The sequence below is a fragment of the Gossypium raimondii genome, chromosome 3 (genome assembly GCF_025698545.1).
Source record: "Gossypium raimondii isolate GPD5lz chromosome 3, ASM2569854v1, whole genome shotgun sequence".
Taxonomy (NCBI): Eukaryota; Viridiplantae; Streptophyta; class Magnoliopsida; order Malvales; family Malvaceae; genus Gossypium; species Gossypium raimondii.
The window spans coordinates 23,940,258-23,965,154 of NC_068567.1; the positions used below are offsets into that span (position 1 = coordinate 23,940,258).

General features: G+C 33.0%; 2 protein-coding genes across 2 annotated transcripts; both read left to right on the top strand.

The window, feature by feature from the left end:
• The first annotated feature begins 10,753 nt into the window (after window positions 1-10,753).
• LOC105793905 (U3 snoRNP-associated protein-like EMB2271) lies at window positions 10,754-16,714 on the top strand. The gene is made up of 7 exons (XM_012622806.2): window positions 10,754-11,288; window positions 11,414-11,756; window positions 11,964-12,188; window positions 12,487-12,685; window positions 13,275-13,453; window positions 15,211-15,276; window positions 16,429-16,714. Exons 1-7 carry the CDS (start codon window positions 10,858-10,860, stop codon window positions 16,504-16,506), a joined length of 1,521 nt encoding a protein of 506 aa, XP_012478260.1. The 5' UTR covers window positions 10,754-10,857; the 3' UTR covers window positions 16,507-16,714.
• Window positions 16,715-22,725: 6,011 nt separating this feature from the next.
• On the top strand, window positions 22,726-23,202 carry LOC128039925 (uncharacterized). The gene has a single exon (XM_052628862.1). It carries the CDS (start codon window positions 22,726-22,728, stop codon window positions 23,200-23,202), a length of 477 nt encoding a protein of 158 aa, XP_052484822.1.
• Window positions 23,203-24,897: the final 1,695 nt, after the last annotated feature.

The following is a 24,897-nucleotide window of genomic DNA, read 5'->3' on the forward strand; positions in this document are numbered from 1 at the left end:
AGCATACTCATCCATGAAAAAATTTTAATACTTTGATAACTTTACAAATTAATCCCCAAAATAGGTAGATTAGGTTACTATGATCTCGGAAATATAAAAATTACTAAAAACGGGACAAGAATGCTTACCAAATTAAGCCAATTTAGCTTGCTTGAACTCTTTTCTCTTAGCTAGGGTTTCCATGAAAATAATTTGGGGAAAGATGATGAAAAAGATGATATTTTGTTATTTAATTTAATGGTCATCTTTTATTTTTCCACTTTCCAATTTAGTCATTTTCTTTTCTTCAATTTCCAAGGATGAATCATCATAAATATCTACTAACTTCTCTTAATGGTCTATTTGTCTTATAAGGACCTCAAATTTTGAATTCCATAGCTATTTAATCCTTCTAGTTACTAGAATTAAACTTTTGCATTTTATGCAATTGGGTCCTTTCTATAATTAAACATGAAATCGGTAAAATTTTCTTATCGAAATTTTCCTACGTCTTTCCTATCATAATGCAGACCATGCAATATTATTAAAATAAATTTTTTTCTGAATCGGATTTGTGGTCCTGAAACCACTTTTTCGATTTCACTAAAATCGAGCTATTACACCAGTAGTAAAATCTTGCATCGTGCAATAATTTTTGTTTGCCCTGGCTATTCAGATCTGGTGGCAATAGTCCACTGGCTAAGAAGTTTACAAAATCGGTATACCAGGGAAATGCCATGGCCATTAATAATTGTTCATCTGGGAAGTCTTCCTTAATAAGCCTTATATTGTCGTCTCATTTGCCAGCTTCTAATCTTGATAGATGATCCGCCATTTGATTTTCGGTTCCCCTTCTATTTCGAATCTCTACATCAAACTCTTGCAGCAAGAGTATCCACTGAATCATTTTTGGCTTTGCATCTTTCTTGGTCATCAAATACTTTATGGCATAATGGTCTATGTAAACCATAACTTTGGTACCAACTAAACATGATCAAAATTTATCGAATGCAAATACCATAGTCAATAGTTTCTTTTCGGTGGTGGTGTAATTAAGCTGTGCATCATTCAGGGTCTGGTTTGCATAATAGATCGCATGAAATATCTTGTCTTTCCTTTGCCCCAGCACTGCTCCCACGGCAACTAATATCATATATGAGCTCGAATGGCAATGTCCATTTAAGAGCTATTACAATTGGTGCAGCCACCAGTTGCTTTTTGAACTCCTTGAAAGCTAGTAGACAAGGTTCATCAATGATGAAAGGTTTATTCTGCTCCAACAAAGCACACATGGGTTTAGATATCTTTGAGAAGTCCTTAATGAATCTTCTATAAAAACCTGTATGGCTTAAGAAATTTCTAATGCCGTTGACACTGTTAGGAGGTAACAATTTTTCTATCACCTTAATTTTTTCCTTATCAACTTCAGTTCCTTACTGTGATACCTTATGCCCTAGAACAATGCCTTCACAGACCACGAAATGACATTTTTCCCAATTCAAGACAAAACTCATTTCTTCACATCGGTGAAGAACCAATTCTAGATTTTTCAAAAAGCCTTCAAAATTATGCCCAAAGATAGAGAAATCATCCATAAAGATTTCAAAAATTTTTTCCACCATTTCAGAAAATATTGCCATCATCAACGTTGAAATGTTGTCGGGGCATTATATAAACCAAATGGCATTATTCTAAATGCGAAAGTACCATATGGAAAAGTGAAGTTTGTCTTCTCTTGGTCACTGGGAGCTATAGCAATCTAATTATACCCCGAATATCCATCCAAGAAGCAGTAAATGGCCTTTCCAATTAATTTGTCCAAATTTTGGTCAATAAAAAGCAAGGGAAAGTGATCCTTCCGAGTTGCCTTATTGAGTTTGTGATAATCTATGCACAATCTTCATCCTGTGATAGTGCGAGTTGGTATAAACTCATTGTTATCATTACTGACCACAGTGACACCTCCCTTCTTAGGCACACACTGTATAAGACTCACTCAAGAGCTGTTTGAGATCGGGTAGATAATACCTACATCAAGCTCTTTGATTCTCTATTTCTTAAAAACTTCCTTCATGATAAGATTCAACCTTTTCTGCTGTTCAATAAAATTTCCATGGAAATCCTCCAATAAAATTTTACGAATGCATAAAGTAGGGCTGATTCCTTTGATGTCGGTAATTGTCCATCCTAATTCCTTCTTAGATCTCCGGAGAACTTCTAACAACTTTACATCTTGATCGGGTTTCAACTCCACAGAAATAACTACCGGTAAAGTGTTATTTTCTCCCAAATAACCATATTTCAAATGCAACGGCAAAGGTTTCAACTCACTGAATTCTCCAACAATCTCTGCTTCATTCAGCTCAATCGAATCTGTATCACTATCTGAATTTCCATGGAAAAATATTGCAAACTCTTCTTCCATTGTTGTTTCTAGCAAATCAATGGCATGGCGATCTTCACTCTCATCAGCACATTTTAGGGAATCGAATATGTTGAAAGTGATTTACTGATCATTCACCCTCATGGTCAGTTCACCTTTTTGTACATCAATTAAAGTTCTGACTGTAGCAAGAAAACGTCTTCCAATAATAATCGACACATCTTTGTCAGCTTCATATTCTAAAATAATGAAGTCGATTGAAAAAATGAACTTATCTACTCTTACCAACACGTCTTCAATTTTACCTTCTAGATGTGCATAGGATCAATCAACTAACTGCATCGTTACTGTAGTATGTCTTATTTTTCGAATTCCTAACTACCTAAATATGGACATGGGCATTAAGTTGAAACTTGCTCCTAAATCACACAGTGCCTTACCAACACAATGATTTCCAATTGAGCATGGGATAGTAAAACTCCCCGGGTCCTTCAACTTTAGAAATTTATTCATCAACATAGTCGTGCACCCTTCATTGAGAGCAACCATTTTGAATTCTCCTAATCTTGTTGCAGAGAGTGTAATCGCTCTCTTTCTTTTCTTTTTTCCTCACAATCTATGTGTTTTATTCTCTTCTCTCTCCTCATTTTATAGGGTAGATATGTCCCTCTTAGCACACATATTTTGCTCCTTTTTTTCAGGGTGATTTATCTGGTACACGTATAGCTGGCTAAGAGTGACGTGGATTGAATGCTGCATCATCTTCCTAGAATTGCCATTGCATTTCTGTTGGCAATCCATCCCACCATTTGTCGTGGCAATGTTTCACCTCCTTCATTCACTTTTCCTCTTCCTCTTTTCCTTCTTCTTGCGTCTTTTATCCTACTTGCACCTACAACTAAAGACTACCAAACCTCTATCCAGCCATTAAAAGTAATATAAATTTACAGTTAAAACATAATCTAAGCTTTAATATGTAATGCTCTAGTACTAAGTCTAAATGCAAACATATTTTATTAATTGCAAGAAAATACTTCAGTGAAAATACCTGAAATATAAATATTTTCAAGAGTTATTATGGCTCCGAAAGCATCCTCCCTCCAATAGTCACACGACCGTGCTACCAGCCTATGTCAGTCACACGACCATGTGTGGTCAGCCCGTGTGACTCAAAAATAGGTCACATAGTGTTTATTTCAAATCGACCTATCAAGTAGATTACAAAAATACATTTAACAACCTTTAAACATGTTCAAAACATCCCAAAACCATGTCAAAACATACCATAAATCATGATCCCAAACATATATCCCATATGCCTTATTGGCACCGATACACAACAAGTAACATGAACATTTAAGCCATTTAAATACTTCAAATGTAACTTACCACATTGTTATCATGCACACTTATAACATGTTATATAAACATTCAAGCCAAAAACCATTTTAAGTTCAACTTGTGAAAAACCAAAGTAAAACATATACAAGTATTCCCCTATTTACATGCCGCATAATTGAGTTTGGAACAATTGAAAACCTACCAAGTTAGAGTTTGGACAGTGTGAGCTCCGAGGTGATTCAATTGTCTCATTCTGCAAAAGACAACTGTAGAAATAAAAAACAAGACAGGGTAAACATTTCGTATGCTTAGTAAGTTCATAGGTTTTAAACAGTAAACTCACCTCAATTCACAATTAACATATTGAAATAGCTAAATAAATTTACTCTTGTAACAACATTTCATGATAGCAAGGTAAGCTTATCAGATAACCAATTCATAAACATTTCAAATTGTGTATATCAATCCAATCTAGTACCAAACATTCATAACCATTAACTACATTTCATTTGCAACATTCCAATATCATATAAACATATCCAATTACAGCACATAACATTATTTTGTCATTTCCCTTTTCACAGTAATCGTTTAGTCCGATGAATGATAATAAATAAGTATGAATACGCAGGTAACTACACCACACTAGTAGGCACCGCAGTGCTAATGAATAGGCACCGCAGTGCTAATCCCAACAAGCCTACAAACAACCCTAGGGCATGCCATTTGTATACTATCCTATCATACATTCATCCGGGCACATTTAATACATTCAAATAATTCTTTACAATTTAGTCCGTTTCTCACATTTTGTACCATTTTAAATACAATTTAAAATACAATTATACAATATAAATTCACCAGTCAAACACATAAAATACATTTATACATGTATTTACACCCTTTGAACTTACCAGACAAAAAGAGAAACAATAAACGAGGTATCAAGGACTAATCTGTAATTTTTTTCCTCGATTACCTATCGGTTGGTTCAACTTTAGATCTATATAGTAATTCATTTCGATTTATCAATTCTATTCATTTCGATTTATCAATTCAAACTACCTTATAATAATTTATTTTATGCATGTGACAGTTTAATTTTATTTATAGAAATTCCCTAAAGTTTTTCTTTTTATTCAATTTAGTCCCCAAAACCTAAATGGTTATAACTTTCACATTTGAGCTTCGTTTTACAATCCGTTTTCAAATAAATCCTTCTATAACCCTCTACTATCCATTTTATAAAAATCTCATGATAGATTTACCATTTATTCAGTTTAGTCCTTAAGTGCAAAACTAGCTTTTAAACTTTACATTTTAGTCCATTTTTCATTTCTAAGCTTGAAAGCTAACATAAAAAGACCAAAAGCTTCAAAGTTAATCAATGAAAAATTTTATAAACTTTAAAAATTTTGAAAAAGGAGTTATGATTTAGCTAAATCGAGTTACAACGATCTCAAAAACATAAAATTTATAAAATAAAAAAAAGCGGGCTTAAAAATCACTTACATGCAAAGGATGAATGTTTGGCTACAAAAATGGCTTTTTCTCTCCCTTTTTGGTTTGTGTGGATAGTGGAAAAAGAAAATAAGGAAGATGATGACTTGTTTCATCTTTAACTTATGTTTTAAATAACTTTAAATTTAACTTTTATTTTAATCAAGTTTTTAACATGTAATTTGCTAGAAACCATGCACGAACTGTCCATATAAATCAAAAAGTGGTTAATTGTCACATAAAACCTCCAACAATAATTTTTCAAACCTTTTTTCGCTAAGAAAAATCTACAGTGGTTAACTTTTACGATTTTTACGATTTAGTCATTGTACATTAATTATTAACCGATCAATAAAATAACCAGACCAAAAATCACTATAACACTATAAATGGCTCATACATAGGGGTGTTCAATCGGTTAACCGACTCGAACTAGCATTAACTGAATTAATCGAACTTTTTAAATCCTTAACTGTTAACCAAACCAAAATTTTTTTCAAATAAAATTAACCAAACTGAACTTTTTCGGTTAATTCAGTTGGTTAACTGAATTGACCAAAATTTATATTTTTTTTTATTTTTTTGGTTAAAACAAGTATAAAACATATAAAAAATTAACCAAATTTAATATATTTAAAATGTATATAAAATAATATAAATTTTTGGTTAATTCGATTAATTAGCCGATTTCGAACCGAATTAACTATTAACCAAACTTCCAAAAAATTATTATCCAACCCCCGACCGAATTAATTCGATTCACCAACCGATTAACCAAATTAATTCAGTTAGGTCGATTAAATCGGTTTTACCCAAAATTTACACACCCCTACTCATAAATATTAATAAATAATATTTATTGACTCAGTCATCGAAAAAAGGGGTTTCAAAATCGTCATTTTTGGTACCACTGAAAAACGGGCTGTAACAGGGAAAATGCATATGATGTCTAATGTTGTGATGTCTATCATTATTGTCCTAATTGTAATATCCCTAAACTAGGTCTAGTAGTTTCGGGTATATTTTTCGAGTTCTGAGTGTGAAACTAGGTCTAGTAGTTTCAAGACATTACAATAACTTTAATATCCAAATTTGAATATTATTTGAATCCACAATATTTGAAATCAAAAAAATGAGATAGATATATCTAGATACTCAAATTCACAATCAGAATTGTCATTCTTAATTTTAGGTTGAATTTATCTTAAGCTCAAATTTTCTCAAACATGAATTGACATGACACACTTTTAAGCTTGAGTATGTTTTGTCAACTTTATTTATAAAGGAGACAAAAGAGGACCAACTGGAATGATATTAAAAGTGTAATACTTGGTATTTTTAAAGGTATTTTCACATCCTTTAATCTTCTTCTCGCTTAAATTTTCATTGTAATTTTTAAATAATTTCATATTTAAGGATATGTTCAATTCTTCATGCTAAAGCATAGGCAATGCATGAAGTGTTAAACTCACAACAAGCAAAATAGGCCAAAGCCTAAAAATTGCTTGTGTTGATTTGAGTCCATAAAGATCTGAATCCAAGAAAATTCAAGCTTGAATTGATTCAAGTTGAGACGATTCGAGTCCAAGCTTGAAATAAATTCGATTCAAAATTTTAAAAACATAAATTTATAACTAAATAGACATTAATAATTAATATAATTCTATGGTAATAATTAAAATAAAAAATAATATAAATGAATAAATGATAATTATGTAATTTTGACACTAGTTTTGAAGATTAATGAAACATTTATAAATTAAAACTTTATTAACAATAAAAAGAATTGATAATATATCTTTATGTTAAATTAAAAATGAAAACAATATTTTTTTCAAATATAGTAAATTTTAAATTTATTAATAAATGGATGTTTATGTTTATTTAAAATTGGATATTTATTTGTCTAAGTTCATTTTAAATGTAACTTTTAAATTATAAATTTTTATAAAATATATTAAAATGTTGTAAAACATTATAAGAAAATGAGTACTGACCATAACAACAAAATAAATACCAATCTAATAACAACAAAAAGTTTAAAAATATAAAATATAAAAATGAAAATATGTAATTAAAAAATTAAAAAATTGTTAATTTTAAATTTTCAAAAATTTAAATAAATTTCAAAATTTTGAAAAAATTCAAAATATTCTATGAAAGAAAATATCATTTGACATTTTTTCGCAAATAGTATCCTATTACTTTTATATTTTAATATTTTTAACAAAAAATTGTAAAAATTATTATTTTGCCAAAATATTCATTAAAACTATTATTTCAAATTGGATTTTTAAGAGGAGAACCCAAACTCGCATCTTGTAGGTAATATTATTGGGAAGGAAAGTCATGAATCTTGGATATAGACCTTAAAACGGACATGCATAATACATAAAAATTATTATTTTAAATCAAATACCAATAGATAGTTATTCCTTGAAAATTAACATTTTAAAATTTTAGAAATCTATATAACTTTTAAAATTTTTACACTTTTTGATAATATGTTATTTTGTTCAATTATTTATTATTTTAATATATTTTTAAAATATTTTATAAATTTTTGAGTTTTATGAATTCTTTTAAGATATGAATTTTTGAATTTTTATTATTATAATTTTTAAAAGGTTCATTCTATAGTAGTTGGACAGATAATATTTTAAGATGTAAGAAAATTTTGGTAAAATTAATTAATTTTTTATAAAATTTTAAAATCGTAAGTGCTAATTCCTAAACACTAAAATATTAAACCCTAAAATTATATTTATTTTAAATTTTAAAAAATTGTAATTTGTTTGCAAGTTGCAAGGGACTCACGGACCTTCATTCTACTATTTTTCTTTTTAATTAAGTTTGTTTACTCACTATTAAATTGCTTCAACAAATTTATACTAAATTAAATAATTATAATTAGGAGAGGTGTTATGAGTAGAGTCTGCATTCTGTCGGTTCAAATTTTTTATATTAAAATTTGAATAAATTGAATTATTCATGTTATTCGAATAAATTGAACCGATTTAGGGAACAAATGTTAGATTTAGATGGACGGTGCATTTACTTGCGGTTAATGTAAAAACAACAGTAGCGGTGAGATTAAATACTGTAACAATACTGTAGCGTAGATAAAAAGTAAGCTAAATGCACTACACCGCACCTCACCGCCCATCCAAATCCACCCAAAATTGATTAAATCAGATAAAAAAATTTTGGTTCAGTTTAGTTCAGTTCAATTTGAATTTTTAGTTTTAACCCTTTTTAGTTGAATTTTTTTTCTAATTGAGGTGCTTATAATTTTTTCACATAATTATCTTCATTCTTCAATTTAATATATCATATTACTTTTAATATTATTATTTCTAATTCATTATAAAAAATATTAAAAATTAAAACATACACTTATATTGGGCCAATTTACCAATAAAAGCTTAATTTTTTTTATAAATTTATCAAAATGGGCCCGGTATTTTATTATTTACCGGAATGGGCCATTTTCCGGCAAATCTCGTCCACGTCGGTAGCGATGTCGGGGGCGTGCCAGAATCGCATGCCACGTCGGTAGCGCTTTGTTGACATTGCAACAAATCGCGTCCACGAGGCGATTTGTTGCCACGTCAAGAAAGCGTCTTGACGTACGCGATTTTATAAAAATTAAGCTTTTGTTGGTAAATTGGCGATACAAATAAATAACAAAACAATAGCAAAAATAACAACAAAACAAAAGAAAAATAACACCACCAAAACACCAGGAACAATAAGATAATTTTTATTAAAAAATAATTAATTTATTTAGGTCGGGCCCTAGCCAAAAACTTTTACCCTAGACTCGATCCGTTTAGAAAACGGCCTCATTTTTTATTCAAACACATTTTTCGAATTTTTATTTTTATTAAAATCCTACTATATTTTGGGCGGACCTTCGACCCAAGCTAGACAACCCGAGCCATGATCAGGTCAATAATCGGAAGTTCGTTCAATTTGTACTTTCTTGGTGATCATTTTACCTATTGTTTGAATGCTTTTCTTTTTCTTTTTTCTTTTCCTTAAAAAGAATTCCTTTTTGCTATTAACCATCACCAATAGAAAATTTTTATCATCCGTTTTTAATCATTAATGTCATTATAATTAAAGTTTATTTCATTATTTTTATTAATTGCTAATTTTGTAATTCTTATTTTTAAATCACTATGAATAATTGTGAAAGAACTTTTGACCCTTTAAAATTTTGACTCTAATTTTTTTTTTTAAATTTCTCTCAATTTATTTATTTTTAACTTTATCGTCAATATGCTTTAGTCTTCCTTTCCACCTTCTTTCGAAATATCTTATTTAATTATTTGCAATGCTTCCTCTCAACACCAAAATTGAGAGGAAATTTAGAGGAAATTGAGAGGAAATTTTAGAGAGGATTAGTTTGTGAAAAAAAAAGGTGGGGGTATTTATAGTTTTTTGGGGGGGGGGGAAATCGCGGCCACGTCAGCACGCTTTCCTGGCACGTCCCCTGACATCGCGCTGACGTGGATACGATTTGCCGAAAAAGGCCCATTCCGGTAAATAATAAAATACCGGGCCCATTTCGGTAATTTAAAAAAAAAGGCTTTTTTTGGTAAATTGCCCCTTATATTGAACTCAAAAAATATTTATCTTTATGTCTTCTACTGTTCCTAATAAATATATATCAATTTGGGCTTTTTTGTATATTAAATAATAAAAATTAAAATAAATATCATAAAAATTTAAATTATCGATTTAAATTTTAAATATTAGTAAGTGTTGGATTTTAAATTTTATGGGTTTAGATTTTTAAGAGTATTAAGTTTTAATAGGTATTTAGGTTTAAGGTTTGAATTTAGGTTTGAGTATATAATTGGGTTATGGGCTTTTGGCCTTATAGATTATGATTAATTCGTGTTATTTGATTTAAAATGTCAAAATCGAAAATTGATCGAATAAACAAATTAAACCGAACATGAAAATCGGTTAAATTAAAAACCGAAAAAATTCAATAATTTTTGTTCAATTCACTTTGATTTTTCGATTTAGAATTTTTTTCCACACCCATAGTTATGGGTAATTCTATACTTTGTATAAAAAAGTATAATTAAGGATAGATATCAAAATTATCACGAACTTTGTTTCTTGTTCAATGTTATATCCGAATTTTTAATTTGTGGAATTTTATATATGAAAATATTATCGACATAACACTAATTTATATTCATATATTACAAACAAAAGCAATTATATTAATAAGAGGATAATCACACTTTGACGCACTTGAACTTACATATTCGATATTGATAACAATATCAATTGAGCTAAGACTCCATCGATAATAAACATATTTATTTCTTTAAATGTATACAACTAACTAAAATTAAAGTCTAGTCCAGATATTTAAATTGGATATACATAATTGCATCAAATCAAATTTTATGTATCAAATTACACATTAAAACTATATATATAATTTTATATTTATCTATCTACCTATTATTATTATTATTATTATTATTATTATTACCATCACATGAGTACATAATATCAGCATTCTTATAGAAAAACCCTAGTCTTAAACCCTTCGGTTCTCGTCTCCTTTGCATTTTGAAGAAACACTTCATTTATTTAGCTGGTTCTTCATCTCTGCTTGTTGAACTATGAAGAGCAAGAATGAGAAGAAGCGGGGGACGTCGGCCACAAAAGGAGGCCTAAAGGAGAAGAAATTTTCGCTGAAAAATGATCCCTTTTTCGAGACGGAGAGTAAGAAGCGGCGGAAAATGGACTACGAGGATGATAACATTGAGTCAGGGGATTCTGAAGAGGAGGCGGAGATTCTGGGGGCTTCTGACGGAAACGGCGGAGAGGATGAGGATGAGAATGAGATTGAGGAGACTCCTGGTGAGATTCGGAAAAGAGTGGCGACGGAGCTTTTGGGTAAGATGAGGGCAATAGCAAGGAAGGAGAAAGAGGGCAGGGATGGGGACGAGGAAGTGGAAGAAGAAGAGGCTAGGGATTCGCTTGTGGCCAAGATTTTGCAGCAGGAACAGCTTGAGGAGAGTGGCAGGATTAAGAGAGTCGTTGCTTCCAGGTAAAAACAATTTTTTTTTTCTATTTTTAAAACGTCTAATCACTGTTCTAGTTTTGGAATATCGTAGGAGCACTTTTGCTTTGTTATTGAGAGATTGCTTACATTGTTGAATGTACTCAACTCAGGCTTAAAAAGCCAGAAACTGCTGATGGATTTAGAGTCATGGTGAAGCATCGACACACTGTTACTGCTGTAGCTCTATCTGATGATGACTTGAAGGGCTTCTCAGCGTCCAAAGACGGTACTATTTTACAGTGGGATGTAGAAAGTGGGAAGACAGAAAGGTACCAATGGCCTAGTGAAGATATTCTTAAAAGTCACGGGGCCAAGGATCCAAGGGGTCGCCTTAAAAAGCATAGTAAAAGTGTATTAGCCTTGGCTGTTAGTTCAGATGGCCGGTATTTGGCTAGTGGAGGCTTAGACCGCCATGTTCATCTATGGGATATTCGTACAAGAGAGCATTTACAGGTAATTCCGCCATATTTATCAAACTTGGCAGATATACTAGATGATATTGAAAATCGTATACCTTATCAAAAGTAGAAGGAAAAAGATAACATATTTCTGTTTTTAGTTTAGTCAGTAATATGTAATCTCAGCAACTTAACCAATTCCTGTTTTTCAATGATGAAGTGTACAGTTTTCTCAATTTGGCCTTTCATATGTCCTCAACAGGCATTCTCAGGTCATCAAAAGCCTGTGTCATGTTTAAGTTTTAGGCAAGGTACCACAGATCTTTTTTCTGGATCGTTTGATCGAACAATCAAGTATTGGAACATGGAAGACCGAGCTTACATTGACACAATATGTGGTCATGAAAGTGAAGTGTTGACCCTTGATTGCCTAAGGAAAGAACGAGTATTGACAGTTGGCCGTGATCGATGTATGATGTTGTTTAAGGTAAACATGATTTAGAAGTTTTAGTTCATCATCTGAGTAGAGAATCTTGGAAGAAAAAATAACAATGTGATGTGGAGTAATGCTTGTGATAGAAGTTCACTTGTGTTCCCAGTACAATCAAAATTGTTGGACGTCTTCTAATATGCACACCCTATGGCCCTTCCACCCCATATATTCTGAGCATATTATTGAACTACTAGTAGAATTTGTTTCATTGAACTGTAGGCTAGATGGATACTGGGATATTGCTTTTGTTCTTCATATCTGATACGAATCCCTTTTGAACCATGCTGACTAGGTTCTTGACCAGTCTCGATTGGTTTTTCGTCCTCCACCAACATCTTTGGAGTGCTGCTGCTTTATTAACAATGATGAATTCTTATCTGGCTCGGACGATGGGAGTATTCAACTTTGGAACGTATTAAGAAAGAAACCTGTATACATTGTGAAGAATGCTCATGCTCTGCTGCCTGCTGGCCAAAATGTTGAACAAAAAGGTAGTGAAATTATCCCTGATAATTGTTTAGGTAATCACAAATATTTCAATTAACCCTGTTTTTCATGCGTCTTAAGCCCAACCTGGCCACCCTAGATACACCTTTTATCATTTAAATACTTAAAAATATTTTAAATGAATATGTGCAGGACTTTGTTTAGACTTTGGTCTATGTATTTGATTTATGCTCGTAGTTTAGTTGGATTTTGTTTGGCAACCCCCCCCAACCAAAAAAAAATCAAATGAACTTTTAATCATTTTTATATATTAGACTTAGTTTAAAACAAAACATCTGATTTGTTTAAAAATGTGATAACTTTACGACGGAATCAAGCTTAAAGTATCTTAGGCTGAGCCTTGCCTGAAGTAGCACTACCTCTGGATACCTTTTTCATTGTGTTTTTGTTCCTTAATAGATTGTTTCTGTTTTTCAATTTTCTTTTAATTTACTCTATCAAAGTGCTGGTATGATATTGTTTTGACTCTAAAAAGGAACAGCCAAATTGTCCAGGTTTTAAATATAATTTTAACTTCTCCTATCGGCTTGCTAGCCACTGTCGTTTAATTTGTTTCATGCCTACACTCTGCAGAAAATGGTGATCATAAAATTGAGGGCTATAATTTTTCATCAACATATTCATGGGTTAGTTCAATCAGTGTATGTCGAGGCAGTGACCTTGCTGCATCAGGAGCTGGTAATGGTTGTGTTCGATTATGGGCCATTGAGACTGGCAGAAAAGACATCCAGCCTTTATATGACGTTCCATTGGTAAGTTAAAGACACCTACTCAATACATTGGTGAACAGTTTACTACTGCTTTATACTGCACGTTTAGGCTTTTGAATTATCCGTTTGGACCGGATCTTTTGCAAATACCTAATAGAAGTCACTGAAATAATTAACATTTTCATCATTTTAATTTCGCTCTACTCAAACATGTCTTTGGGAAATACTAGTATTTTTTATTACATAAGATGCATGTGAATAATTTTTAAATAATAGATCCATTAAAAGAAAGTCTTTTAATGGAATTAAAATCTTGTAGGTTAGATAAATTTTATTTATAATGAAAATTTAAAATAGAAATATAGTGAATAACAATGTCTATTTTATGTCAATTCAAAAGTTCTCAACATTAGTAATGACTAGTAATTCTTCAGTGCTTTTAGCATTGAGGATTGATTTCATATCCAAAAAATTGGGGTTATGGAAGAATTTGCTTTAAATGTCTTGATTAGATGCTTTATATGAGATGAGTTTTAAGGGTGTGCTTGTTTGAGTGAAAAATGTGAAAGGATAGAAAGAGGAGAGTAGAGAAGTGGAAAGAAAATAAATTTTAGGTGTGCTTGGTAGGAAACCAAAGTGAGGAAAGAAAATATTAAAGATGACCATTTTCAATCCTGATGTGTAAAACCAAATCATTCCAAATTGGAATGATAAGTGTGAAAATGAGAGATATGTTAGTTAAGTGTGCATAAACTAATGCAATTTCTAAAAGATTCATTTTCTTTCCTTTCATTTTTCAACTCCACCGGGCAGTGGATGGAAAAAAAAAATTTTACTTCCATTTTCCATCTTTGCCATCAAGCACGCTATTGTCAAGAAAATATATATTTTTCACGTTTCTACTTTTTTGCTCAAAGCTTTCGATTTTCTTTCCATCCAACCCAGCAGAAATTGAATGAGAAAAGTGGGAGGATAGAGAACATATATATATTTCCATTAGCATGCTTGGTAAGAAAAAAAAGTGAACAGAAATGAATAATTTTGTTTACACCAATTGCTTGGTATGATTTAAAAACGAAGGAAAAAGTATGTTTTATCATTATATGCTTTGTAGTTAAGGTGAAAACGTAAAATTGGAAAATAATGGATAATCTTATAAATATACACAATTTTCTCACACCACTTGTATTTTCCTTTCATTTTATCTTTCCAATATGGATGATTTGTTTTTGTTAATAGGTAAGGAAATGATTATTTTTGTTATTTTCTTTCTCACTTTTCTTTTTTATCAAGCGCACTCAAAATCATTTCTTTCCTCTTCTAGCCCCCTCACACTTTTCCAAGTGATTGTTAATTCCTAGTTATAGTATCATTCCTTCATGGTGCTGGAATTGATCTGTGATTAAGCCATTTAACTTTAACACTTATCTGATAATAATGTATACATTTAAAACAATAAATCCACTAATTAAATCTTGTTTGACTTCCTCCGAGCTGGCTATAATGTACACGAAGTGCAAAAAGCTCAAGTAAAAGTTGACTGAGAGGTGACACTTTTTGGCCTTTCTAGCTTGTAGTCCAAGGCTAAGTAATCACTTCTATTAAACCTACATCACAAGAATGAGTAGCATACGGTTGAGAAAGGTGGAAAATACTGGTTAATTCTATTGAGTCTTCTGTGATAATTTTTGCTTTTCTCTTGGAGTACTATTGAGGTTGAGTCCAAATGGTTGTGTCCTTATTTCAAATAACCTTTCTTCTCATTTTTGTTACTTACCAAAACCCTTTCCATGATACAGATGGGATTTGTTAATTCCCTGGCTTTTGCGAAATCTGGACAGTTCCTAGTTGCGGGAGTTGGGCAGGTGACGTATTTCTCCTTAACAATATCTGGACAAATCTATTCTTTTAATGTTAATGGTTTTGTTGATTTTTTCTTTTTTTGGAACTTGGGATGAGGTTTGTGAATATTAACCTAAATCTTATCTTACATGAACTGAATTAGAAACAAAACATGATAATATAATTGCATCCTTCTGTGCTGATTCTGAGGTGGCCTCTAATTAAAGAAATTATTCCTAGAAAGGCATCCGCATCTTTCTGGGAACAGTATCTTTCAATTAATTAATGGTTTGGTGCCTTGTCTTATGTGTAATATGTGCTTACATTGAGAATTCCCCAAATTTTACATTTGTTTGTTTGTTATGTATATCCGTTAGGAACTATACCTCACTATCTCTTATACTGGCTAGCTGATTTTGTGTAAATAACATTTAGGCATTGCTTGGCAAAGTGGAATGAAAATTAGAAAGATGGAAATTGAAGTGGTAGAAAAATAGAAGGATAGAAAATATAATTTCTTTCCATAGGTGTGTCTGGTAGGAGAGATGAAATAATTGAAAGAGTAATTCTTTCCATCAATTGCTTGGTGGAGTTGAAAAATGAGAAGAAAGAAAATGGAACTTTTGAAAATGCACAATTTTGATTAACATACACCTCTTTTATTTATTCTCCTTTATCATTTCAATTTGGAATGATTGGTTTTTATGCATTAGAATGAAAAATGATCACCTCTTCTATTTTCTTTCCTACCGAGCACACAATTATTCTTTTTCCACTTTTCCGCTCTCTCCTTCCATCCTTTCATTTCTTCACTCAACTAAGCACACCCTTAAAGGTTAAACAGTATAGCTCTTTAATCATATATGATATATAGATACGTGTGTACATATATGAATAAATAGGTGCTACTTCTGTTACAGTTTTAAGCTGAGCTGCTGTGAGGCTTGGATATGTGTTTGTGTGTGTACAGATTTTTTTTTTCTTTTTTGTTTTTTTTTGGGGGGAGTGGGTGGGTTCATGTGTATGTTTCTGATATCTTATGGCAAGTGTGTCTGGACACATTCAATATGATTGAATATAGCAACTGTGATATTGGAATGCATAATAGCATATTTATTTCCTTTTGGTAGTTTCATTGTCAGTCTTGTTGCTTAAAAATACCTTGGTTGCTGCAGGAACCCCGACTTGGAAGATGGGGACGCCTTCCAACTGCTCGGAATGGAGTTGCAATTCAGCCCTTGAAGCTCTTGTAAGGCTGGACAAGGATTTGCTTGCACCTCTAACCTCTTCAGTTTTGACTACTATTGGCCCAACCAATCAGAGTAAACATACCAGTGTACCTTACAATTTAGTTTTTTTTGTAATTTTTTGACCATCATATTATTATCAGTTTATGAGTTATCTTTGTATCAAACTTGATGGCCCCTTGCAACAATCCACGACCAGTAACAACTTTTTCTATTCTTCTTTCAATTGCAAAAGATTATCTTTTTCCATCCAAATTTCATCATTTTTTATGAACGGACACTAAAACAAGAAGGCAAGTAAATCCACATAAATTCAAGAACCTCTCTCTCTTCCAAAAGCATCAAACAACCAGCAGCAAAAGAAAAAAGATATTGAGAGATTTTTTAAACTAATTTTACATTGGTCTCTTTTTATATTAACAACCAACAAGAAATAGAATATGGGAGCATCTTCTATCCATGTTCTTTCACCTCTCTTTCTCGGCCTTTGAGTTGTAAATGAGAGATCGATGTTTGCAAGTATTCGAATTTGACTAAAAAAGAATTCAATTTGATTTGGTAATTATCAAGCCGAGCTCGAGCTCGAGCTCTAGCAGTTTAAGCTATCGATTGAGTTGAATTTGAGTTTAGTAATACTTAAATGGCTTACGAGTTTGATCAAGCTTTTCATATTTTTATATTATTAAATTACGTTATTGCATTTCAATATATATATTAACTCTAAGCTTAATTAGTGAGTCGGGCTTGAGCTCGAGTTCTAGCGTAAGTATAAAAATTAGTAGATGAACTTAATCGAGCTCGAGTAATTTGATTAAATTCTGAATCGAGCTCAAACTTAAAAATATATATTCGTTCAAGCTTGAGCCAAGTATTGAGTTCCGAATTTTGAGTTGAGCTTGAGTTTGAGCTTAACAGTATTCGAGCTCGGCTCGGTTATACCTCTACTTAATCTATTCTTTACCAGAGCAATCGAGAGGATAATAAATGAATCCGCGTTGAATAAATTTCATTTTGGTTTATGTTGTTTGTTTATTTTTAAGTTGGTTTGTGTTTGCTTTCATGTTTGTTAAGAATGTGTCCGGTTGAGAAATTTGTAAGAAGGATTTCATTTGTATTAAGGTTCTTAAAATTATAAAAAGCAAGTTTATTTGTTTGATGTTCATCAAGATCAAGATAAGTTTTGATGTAATTTAAATTCTAATAGTCATTAGAAGTAGGTCTCTACTTTATTTATACTTCTTATGCCTATAAATAGAGACTTTGGAGAAGTTTTGTATAGATTCGATTGATCGATAAAAATACGCTCTCTTTGCTCTCCTATTCTCTTTGTTCTTTATTCCCTCTTTTGTTTTATAACAAAAATTAATTTTTTATAATTATAAAAATAAAATAAGTTAGATTAACATTATATATATATATATATATATATATATAAAGATTATCAATATATTGATAATCTACTCTATAATGTATAAATTTGTTAATTTACTAATATTGTTTTCATTATCAATATAAAGGTTATTATCACTCAATTAGACTTTGGATCAATATTAAATTACACTTGTAATTTTTTTATTAATTCTCACTTAATTAGCTTTACAATTTTATACCAATTAAAACTAATATTTAGCATTATAAATATATACATTATGTAATACCCAATTTGTACTCGGCCCGTACCAAATAAACAAATAAATGAAAACAGTCCATAGAGTCCGATTACAAACGGGCCACAAGGCCCAAACCAAAACAAAGCGGTGGCCCAAATTACAATGGCCCAAAATAGATGAAAAACCCTAGGGTTTCTAAGCTTCAGCCGCCGCAACTCCAATCTTCCACGCAGGCCGAATCTCCACCCCGATCTTCATCTGCACACAAAAGGAAATAAGAATCAAAGATTACAGATCAAGAAGATATGAAATAGGATTAGTTTCTTTATTTTTTGTTATTATCGGCTATAAAAAAGGCCATCGAACACTGTAATAAGGATCGGATTAAAAAAATCAATAAGAGAAGTAGCAAATATTTTTCACAGCAAACACAAAAACACCATCAGAGGATTAATCAAGAAATACAAAGGTTGATACTTTTATTTTCGTTTTTTTTATGTTATTTTTTTACTTAATGCAATAAAACAGAATAAAGGGTAAAAGACTTATCTTTGCCCGCTTCTGAAACACCGTTAGGGCGGACGAGGTTCATCTCCGAGGATAGACAATTGGAAATCGAAGGGTTTCCTAGGCTTTTAAGGTCTTTTTGTTGATGCTTTGACGGATTTGGACCCAGATTTGGGCTTAGAGGAGTCTAAAGAGCCCAGTAGGGTATTTTCCCCTTTCCGGCCACCGCGGACGGTGTTGCCTGCGCCGGAGATCGGCGGCCGGCGCGATGGCCGATGATCGGGCCCTGGCCGGACTAATTGAAGAAGGAGAGAGTTTTTTGAGGTTTTTTTTTAAAGAAGAATGAAGAATGAATTATTTTTGTAACTTTTTGGCTTAAATAGCCTAGTGAAACGACGCCGTTTCACTAGGCCTCCCCAGGTGCCAAAAGGACGTCGTTTTGGGGAGGCTGACTCGACTCCGACCCGACCCGGCCTAGGATCCGCGTGTTTTTGAGCGGAGGGATAAATTGCACTTTTAGTCCCTCCGCCTTTTTAATGTTTTATAATTAGGTTTTTTTATTTTTTAATTCTCCCTTTAATTTATTTTTAATTTTAATTTAGCCCTATTGGAACGACGCCATTTTGGAGGAGAAGGGAAAATTTCCCTTCCAACCCCTCTATGTAATTCGCGTGTTCGGTTTAGTCCTTTTGGCTCTATTTATTTGCGGATTTACCCCAAAATTTTGAATTCCAGTTCAATTTAGTTTTTTTATTTTATTATTATTAATTAATTCTAGTAATGTGATTATTATTTTTCATTTATTTATTTTTCCTTTTTTCCTAACAAATATTCTTTTATATAAAACATGTGTATATCTCTGTTTTTTCAGTATTTTAAAATGCTTAAATACCTATTTATTTTAAAATGTATTTTATAATTTATATGTATATACATATTTTCCTACTTTTCTCTATTTTCACAAATGCATTATGTATTTTGTTTATATAAATCTTTTATAATCTAATTTTATATATAAATTCATGTGTATTCTTCATAGTTTAATGCGTATATCATGTACATTTTATTTTATTTTTGCTATTTATTTGTGTTTTCATTTATATTATTTTGTTCGTTTATGTGATACTTTGCATGTCATTGTTTATTTTTTTATGTATATTGGTTTTATTTCTTTATATGTATGCATTATTTCTATGCCATTGTAATATTTATTATTGCATTGTATATTTAATGTAGCATCACATCAATTTTTTGCTCGATTTCAAACTTTTCAAAAATGAGATAATGCTTGTATTTAGGATTTTCAAGGAAATTGAGCCCTAACGTATTGGGTTCCGATTTTCTTCGTTAAATCTAACGATCGATCATTTCTCTTTAATAAAAAATAAGAACTCATTATTGGGAATTCAACACGTTGTGTCCTAACGTATTGGATGTGACGCATTGATTTCTCGAAATGAAGATTTTTTCTAAAAAATAATAAAGGAAATATTCCAAGTTTAGGATTTTGGAGGAATTGTGCCCTAACGTATTGGGTCGCGATTTCTTAAATCTTGAATAAATGGATATTCTTTTAAATTTTTATTACACGAGTATTTTGACCTAATTCATTTTTGAGGAAATTAGAATGTCGTGCCCTAACGCATTGGGTGTGGCATTTTCTTTCCCTGAAATGATAAGGGTCTTAATACGTAACGTTTTTAAGTTTTTGCTAAGGATTATATTTTTCAAATTTTCGACATTAAGACATTAATTAATTAACTAGGTACCAATTTTTGGCGTAATGAGGGTGCTAATCCTTCCTCATACGTAGCCGACTCCCGGACCCTTTTTTTCTAAAATTCGTAGACCAAAGTCGTTTTTAGGTGACCCAATCACACCTTAATAAAAGATTGGTGGCGACTCCCAAATTTTCCAATTTTTAATCGACAACTAATTTTTGTTTTTTTCCCAAAAATAAAAAATGGTTTCGACAGCTTGGCGACTCCGCTGGGGATTTTTTTTTAAAAAATAAGAGAGTCGAGCCACAAAGTTGATTAATTTTTGTCTTATAATCGAAAAAATGAAATTCGTTTTAAAAAATCCTCTTGCATTCATGCTTAATTGATTTAAGTACTTTAAATTATTTTGCACTGTACATTACATGTACTGGATAATTTTACCCTCTAAGTGGGAGTGAGAAACTATTCCTTCGTGAGGTTTCACCTTCGTATAGGATAGTGGATCGCTTTCGGGATACATCGGTACTTATGCCTTCGTGAGATTTTCATTTCCGTATAGTCATAGGGAAAATGTGTCCCCCTGAACTGAACTTGATCTATATGAGCCTATAATGGGTGAAGATCGAGGAATCTGCTGGTTCGGGTACCTTTACTTTAGAGCCAAACCGCATATAATGAGCCTTAGGAGCTTGCCTTAGGTAGAACCACACTAAACCCTAGTAGATGTCCTAATAGACGTTTTACTCTTCCTTGATTATATGCTTATATTTGATATTGACTTTTGTGTTTTATTTTGATTGCATGACATGGCATTTCATTTCATCATAAAAGGCATCAGTTCAGATTCATTGCTAGATAGAAAGCTTGTCATGGAAAAAGAGTTTCTTGATAAAGTGGAGGACAATGCGGTTGTCCGAACTTGGTCTGAAACAACGCAACAAGAAAGGGGCGATAGTTTGGCCGATGGGTATGTATCGAAATTATGGGATTTTACTCGCATCAGTGTAACTCAAAACAATTTGCAGGAGTTGAAGGAAATCTGGGATCAGTGAAATAATGAGGTTAGACAGTTATTTTATGACAATTATGGGGATTTTCCTTATTTGCTTTATGTGAAGGTAGACAAGCATTTGTTTCGAGCCCTCGCCTAGTTTTGGAATCATGCTTACAGCTGCTTCACGTTTGGGAAGGTCGATTTGGTGCCTACGATAGAAGAATATGTGGCTTTACTCCGATGTTCAAAGTTTCAAGTGGACAGGGTTTACTCGAGAGCGGTAAATGTGCCAACCTTTTCAAAGAAGCTGATGGGTATAACAGGGATGAGTGAGCAGTGGGTTGCTGCATAGATTAAGCAAAAGGGGGATAGTAAATGCGTTCTTTGGAGAAGTTTGAAAGATGCAATTCTAACGCACCCAAACGTGAGAAAGAGGTTAGATGTCTTTACTTTAAGTATATATGGCTTGGCTGTCTTTCCCAAGGCCTTGGGGCATGTGGATGAAGCAGTCACCGATTTATTTGACCGGATTGATAAGAAGGTTACACCGATTCTGGCAATTTTGGCAGAAACCTTCAGGTCATTGAGTGCATGCCGAAAAACAGATGATGGGAGATTTATTGGATGTGCACAGCTTCTACCTGTATGGTTTCACAGTCACTTTTGGAAGGTGGATAATGTTTCGTATCAGGTTTTCTCTGAAAATTATTCACCACTAAAGGAGATAGTAGCTACGCCGAGGAGAGATGACATTTCAGAGGAGAAGTGGTTAGCAATTCTTCAAAATCTTTAGGAGGAAGACGTTGAGTGGAGAGCTCCTTGGTTGCTTCCAGATGAGATCCTGTATAGGTGTGGTAATTTCGATTGGGTTCCACTACTTGGAATTTGGGGAGCTATTGGATATACCCCATTATTGGTGCTGAGACAGTATAGGTCAAGACAATTTATACCTACGACCCAAGGGGTAGCTGATTGTGAATTTTTATACAAAGATGATGGTTATAGAAAGAGGATTCAAGAGATGTCTAGCACGTGGAAATAGATTCGCCGAATGAAAGGGTTAGCTGTGGGTCCGATGACAACTCTTGAGTATAATGAATGGTGGGGTAAGAGAATCAACAACAATATACCCAAGGTAAGTCAGGAAGGTCGCCAGCCAATAGAGGAACATTTGTGAGTTATCCCTTCTGAGTTGGAAATCATAAGACAAGATTTTGAGAGAAGAAATGCAGATTTAGAAAAGAAGATAGAGCAAATGGAGGAGGAAAAGATGAACTTGAGATTGAACATAGATGTTCAGAAGCTTGAAACTGAGAAGTTAAGGAAAGAGAAAAACAAGGCTGAGGAGGAGCTGGGTAGTCTGAAGATGAATTATAAAAAGTTGCATCTGTCAATGAGAACTGCCGGGCTGGGAAAAATGTCAGAACAGTGGCGAGCAGAAATTCGAGGAGAAAAGGACAAAGCTGATAGATGGGAACAGAAATTCCAAGAAATGCAGAGGCGAAACGAGGCTTTAGAAAAGAGTTTGTCAGAAAGCCAAAAGGAAAAGGGCGAGTTAAAGGATAGGATGATCATGTTGGAAGGATCTCTTCGTCAGTATCGAAATCGAAATTCCGCAATAGAGTTGAAAGCAAGCTTGAGCAAGATTGAGGAAATGAAGCAAAGAATCGAAGAGCTAGAAACGGCGTTGCAAAATTGTGAAAACCAGATCAAGCACTTGGAAGCAAATGAAAATCGTAATAAGGAACAGCTACACTACTTTCAAAACCAAGTTAGGAGAAGAGGTCATATTATGGAGGAAGCTGTGGTCCAGATCCGAGAAGTAGCTGATCACGTACAAGCTTTGGTAGTACAAGCGAGACATATTTGAGTGTGAAGTATGAATTAGAATCGGATCGAAAGGGGGAGTTAGTGTGTTACTTAGGAAGATTAGAATCTTTGAGCAATAGGAAAATCTTTATTTGTAATTCACTTTATGTAAAGAAATTTACTTTCTAGTAAAGTTTTTTTAAATGGAATTGAATTAAAATTGACGCTTTTTTTTTACATTCATGCATTGCATTACTTCATATGCATTTAAAAATATTAAAAAATTCTAATTAATTGAAATCACTCCTCAGTTAATCTGGAAACCAACCAACCTACTAAACATTGCTACGGTACTCGATCAAAAACTAAGGACATGGACCAAAGGATGGAAAGGCTAGAACAGTCCCAAAAGTAAATGCAGGAGCAGCTTCAAAAGAAAATGAATGAGCAGCAAAAAATGATAGACAAAATGATGGAATCTCAAGGGAGTATGATGGCTCAGTTAACTCAATGGTTTAATAAGGGAACTGATAAAAGAAAAGGCTCTGTGCCCAATGTTGGAGAAGGAGACAATGGGGGACCTATCTATCCTCCAGACTTTACCCCCCAGCAGGTTGAGATATACCCGCGTAAGTCCTTTGTTACCATTAGGCCTCAGTAATTTTAGGATGACGCTGCAACGCTAATGAATCTTTAGGCTGGATCAGGCTCTAACCCCGGAGTCAACCTTGTTAATCCTGTTATCCCTGACTTCGATGAAACGGCTGGAAAGGAGAAAATAAATGATGAATTGCCAAAACAGCTAGAGGAAAAGTACAAATGGTTGGAAGAGAAATTTAGAGCGATGGAATGTGCGAAAAGCTACTATGGGATGGATACTAAAGAATTGAGCCTGGTTCCGGATTTAGTACTCCCTTACAAATTCAAAATGCCAGAGTTTGAGAAGTACAATGGAACTAGTAGCCCCGAAGCTCATATTACCATGTTTTGCAGACGAATGACTGGTTATGTCAATAATGATCAACTCCTAATACATTGCTTCTAGGATAGCCTCACAGGGGCAGCATCCAACTGGTACAATCGATTGAACTGTACCCAGATTAATTCATGGAGAGATCTAGCACAGGCGTTCATAAAGCAGTACAGCCATGTGACTGACATGGTACCTGATAGGATCACTCTGCAGAACATGGAAAAGAAACCCGGCGAGATTTTTAAGTAATATACACAGAGATGGAGGGAGGTTGCCGTCCAGGTTCAGCCATCTCTTCTAGAAAAAGAGATGACGATGCTTTTCGTAAACACATTGAAGGCCCCATTTATTACACATATGTTAGGAAGTCATACTAAAAGCTTTTCTGACATAGTTATGAATGGTGAAATGATAGAAAATGCTATCAGAAGTGGGAAGATAGATGATGGAGAAAGTAGCAGAATGTCGACCTCGAAGAAGAAGGAAAATGAGGTCAACAACACAAGTTCATATTCAAAGACGATTACGGTGAATCAACCGTGAAAAGTGGCTGTTAACCAACAAGGATCATCAAAACGAGGATCCGACACAAGGCAAAATACGGAGAAGCTTCAATTTACGCCAAGTCTGATGTCGTATCACGAACTATATCAGAATCTATTCAATGCACACGTGGTTTCCCTTTACCACTTGAAACTTCTGTAGCCTCCGTACCCCAAGTGGTATGATGCAAACGCACAATGCGATTACCACGCAGGAGTCGTGGGGCATTCCATAGAACAT

Bases quoted from the DNA above. Each gene is read 5' to 3' on its own strand.
- LOC105793905 (XM_012622806.2), top strand. From the start codon at position 10,858: ATGAAGAGCAAGAATGAGAAGAAGCGGGGGACGTCGGCCACAAAAGGA. The intron at 12,686-13,274 runs GTAGTGAAATTA...TACACTCTGCAG, and splicing joins CCAAAATGTTGAACAAAAAG to AAAATGGTGATCATAAAATT. The intron at 13,454-15,210 runs GTAAGTTAAAGA...TCCATGATACAG, and splicing joins CTTTATATGACGTTCCATTG to ATGGGATTTGTTAATTCCCT.
- LOC128039925 (XM_052628862.1), top strand. From the start codon at position 22,726: ATGAGAACTGCCGGGCTGGGAAAAATGTCAGAACAGTGGCGAGCAGAA.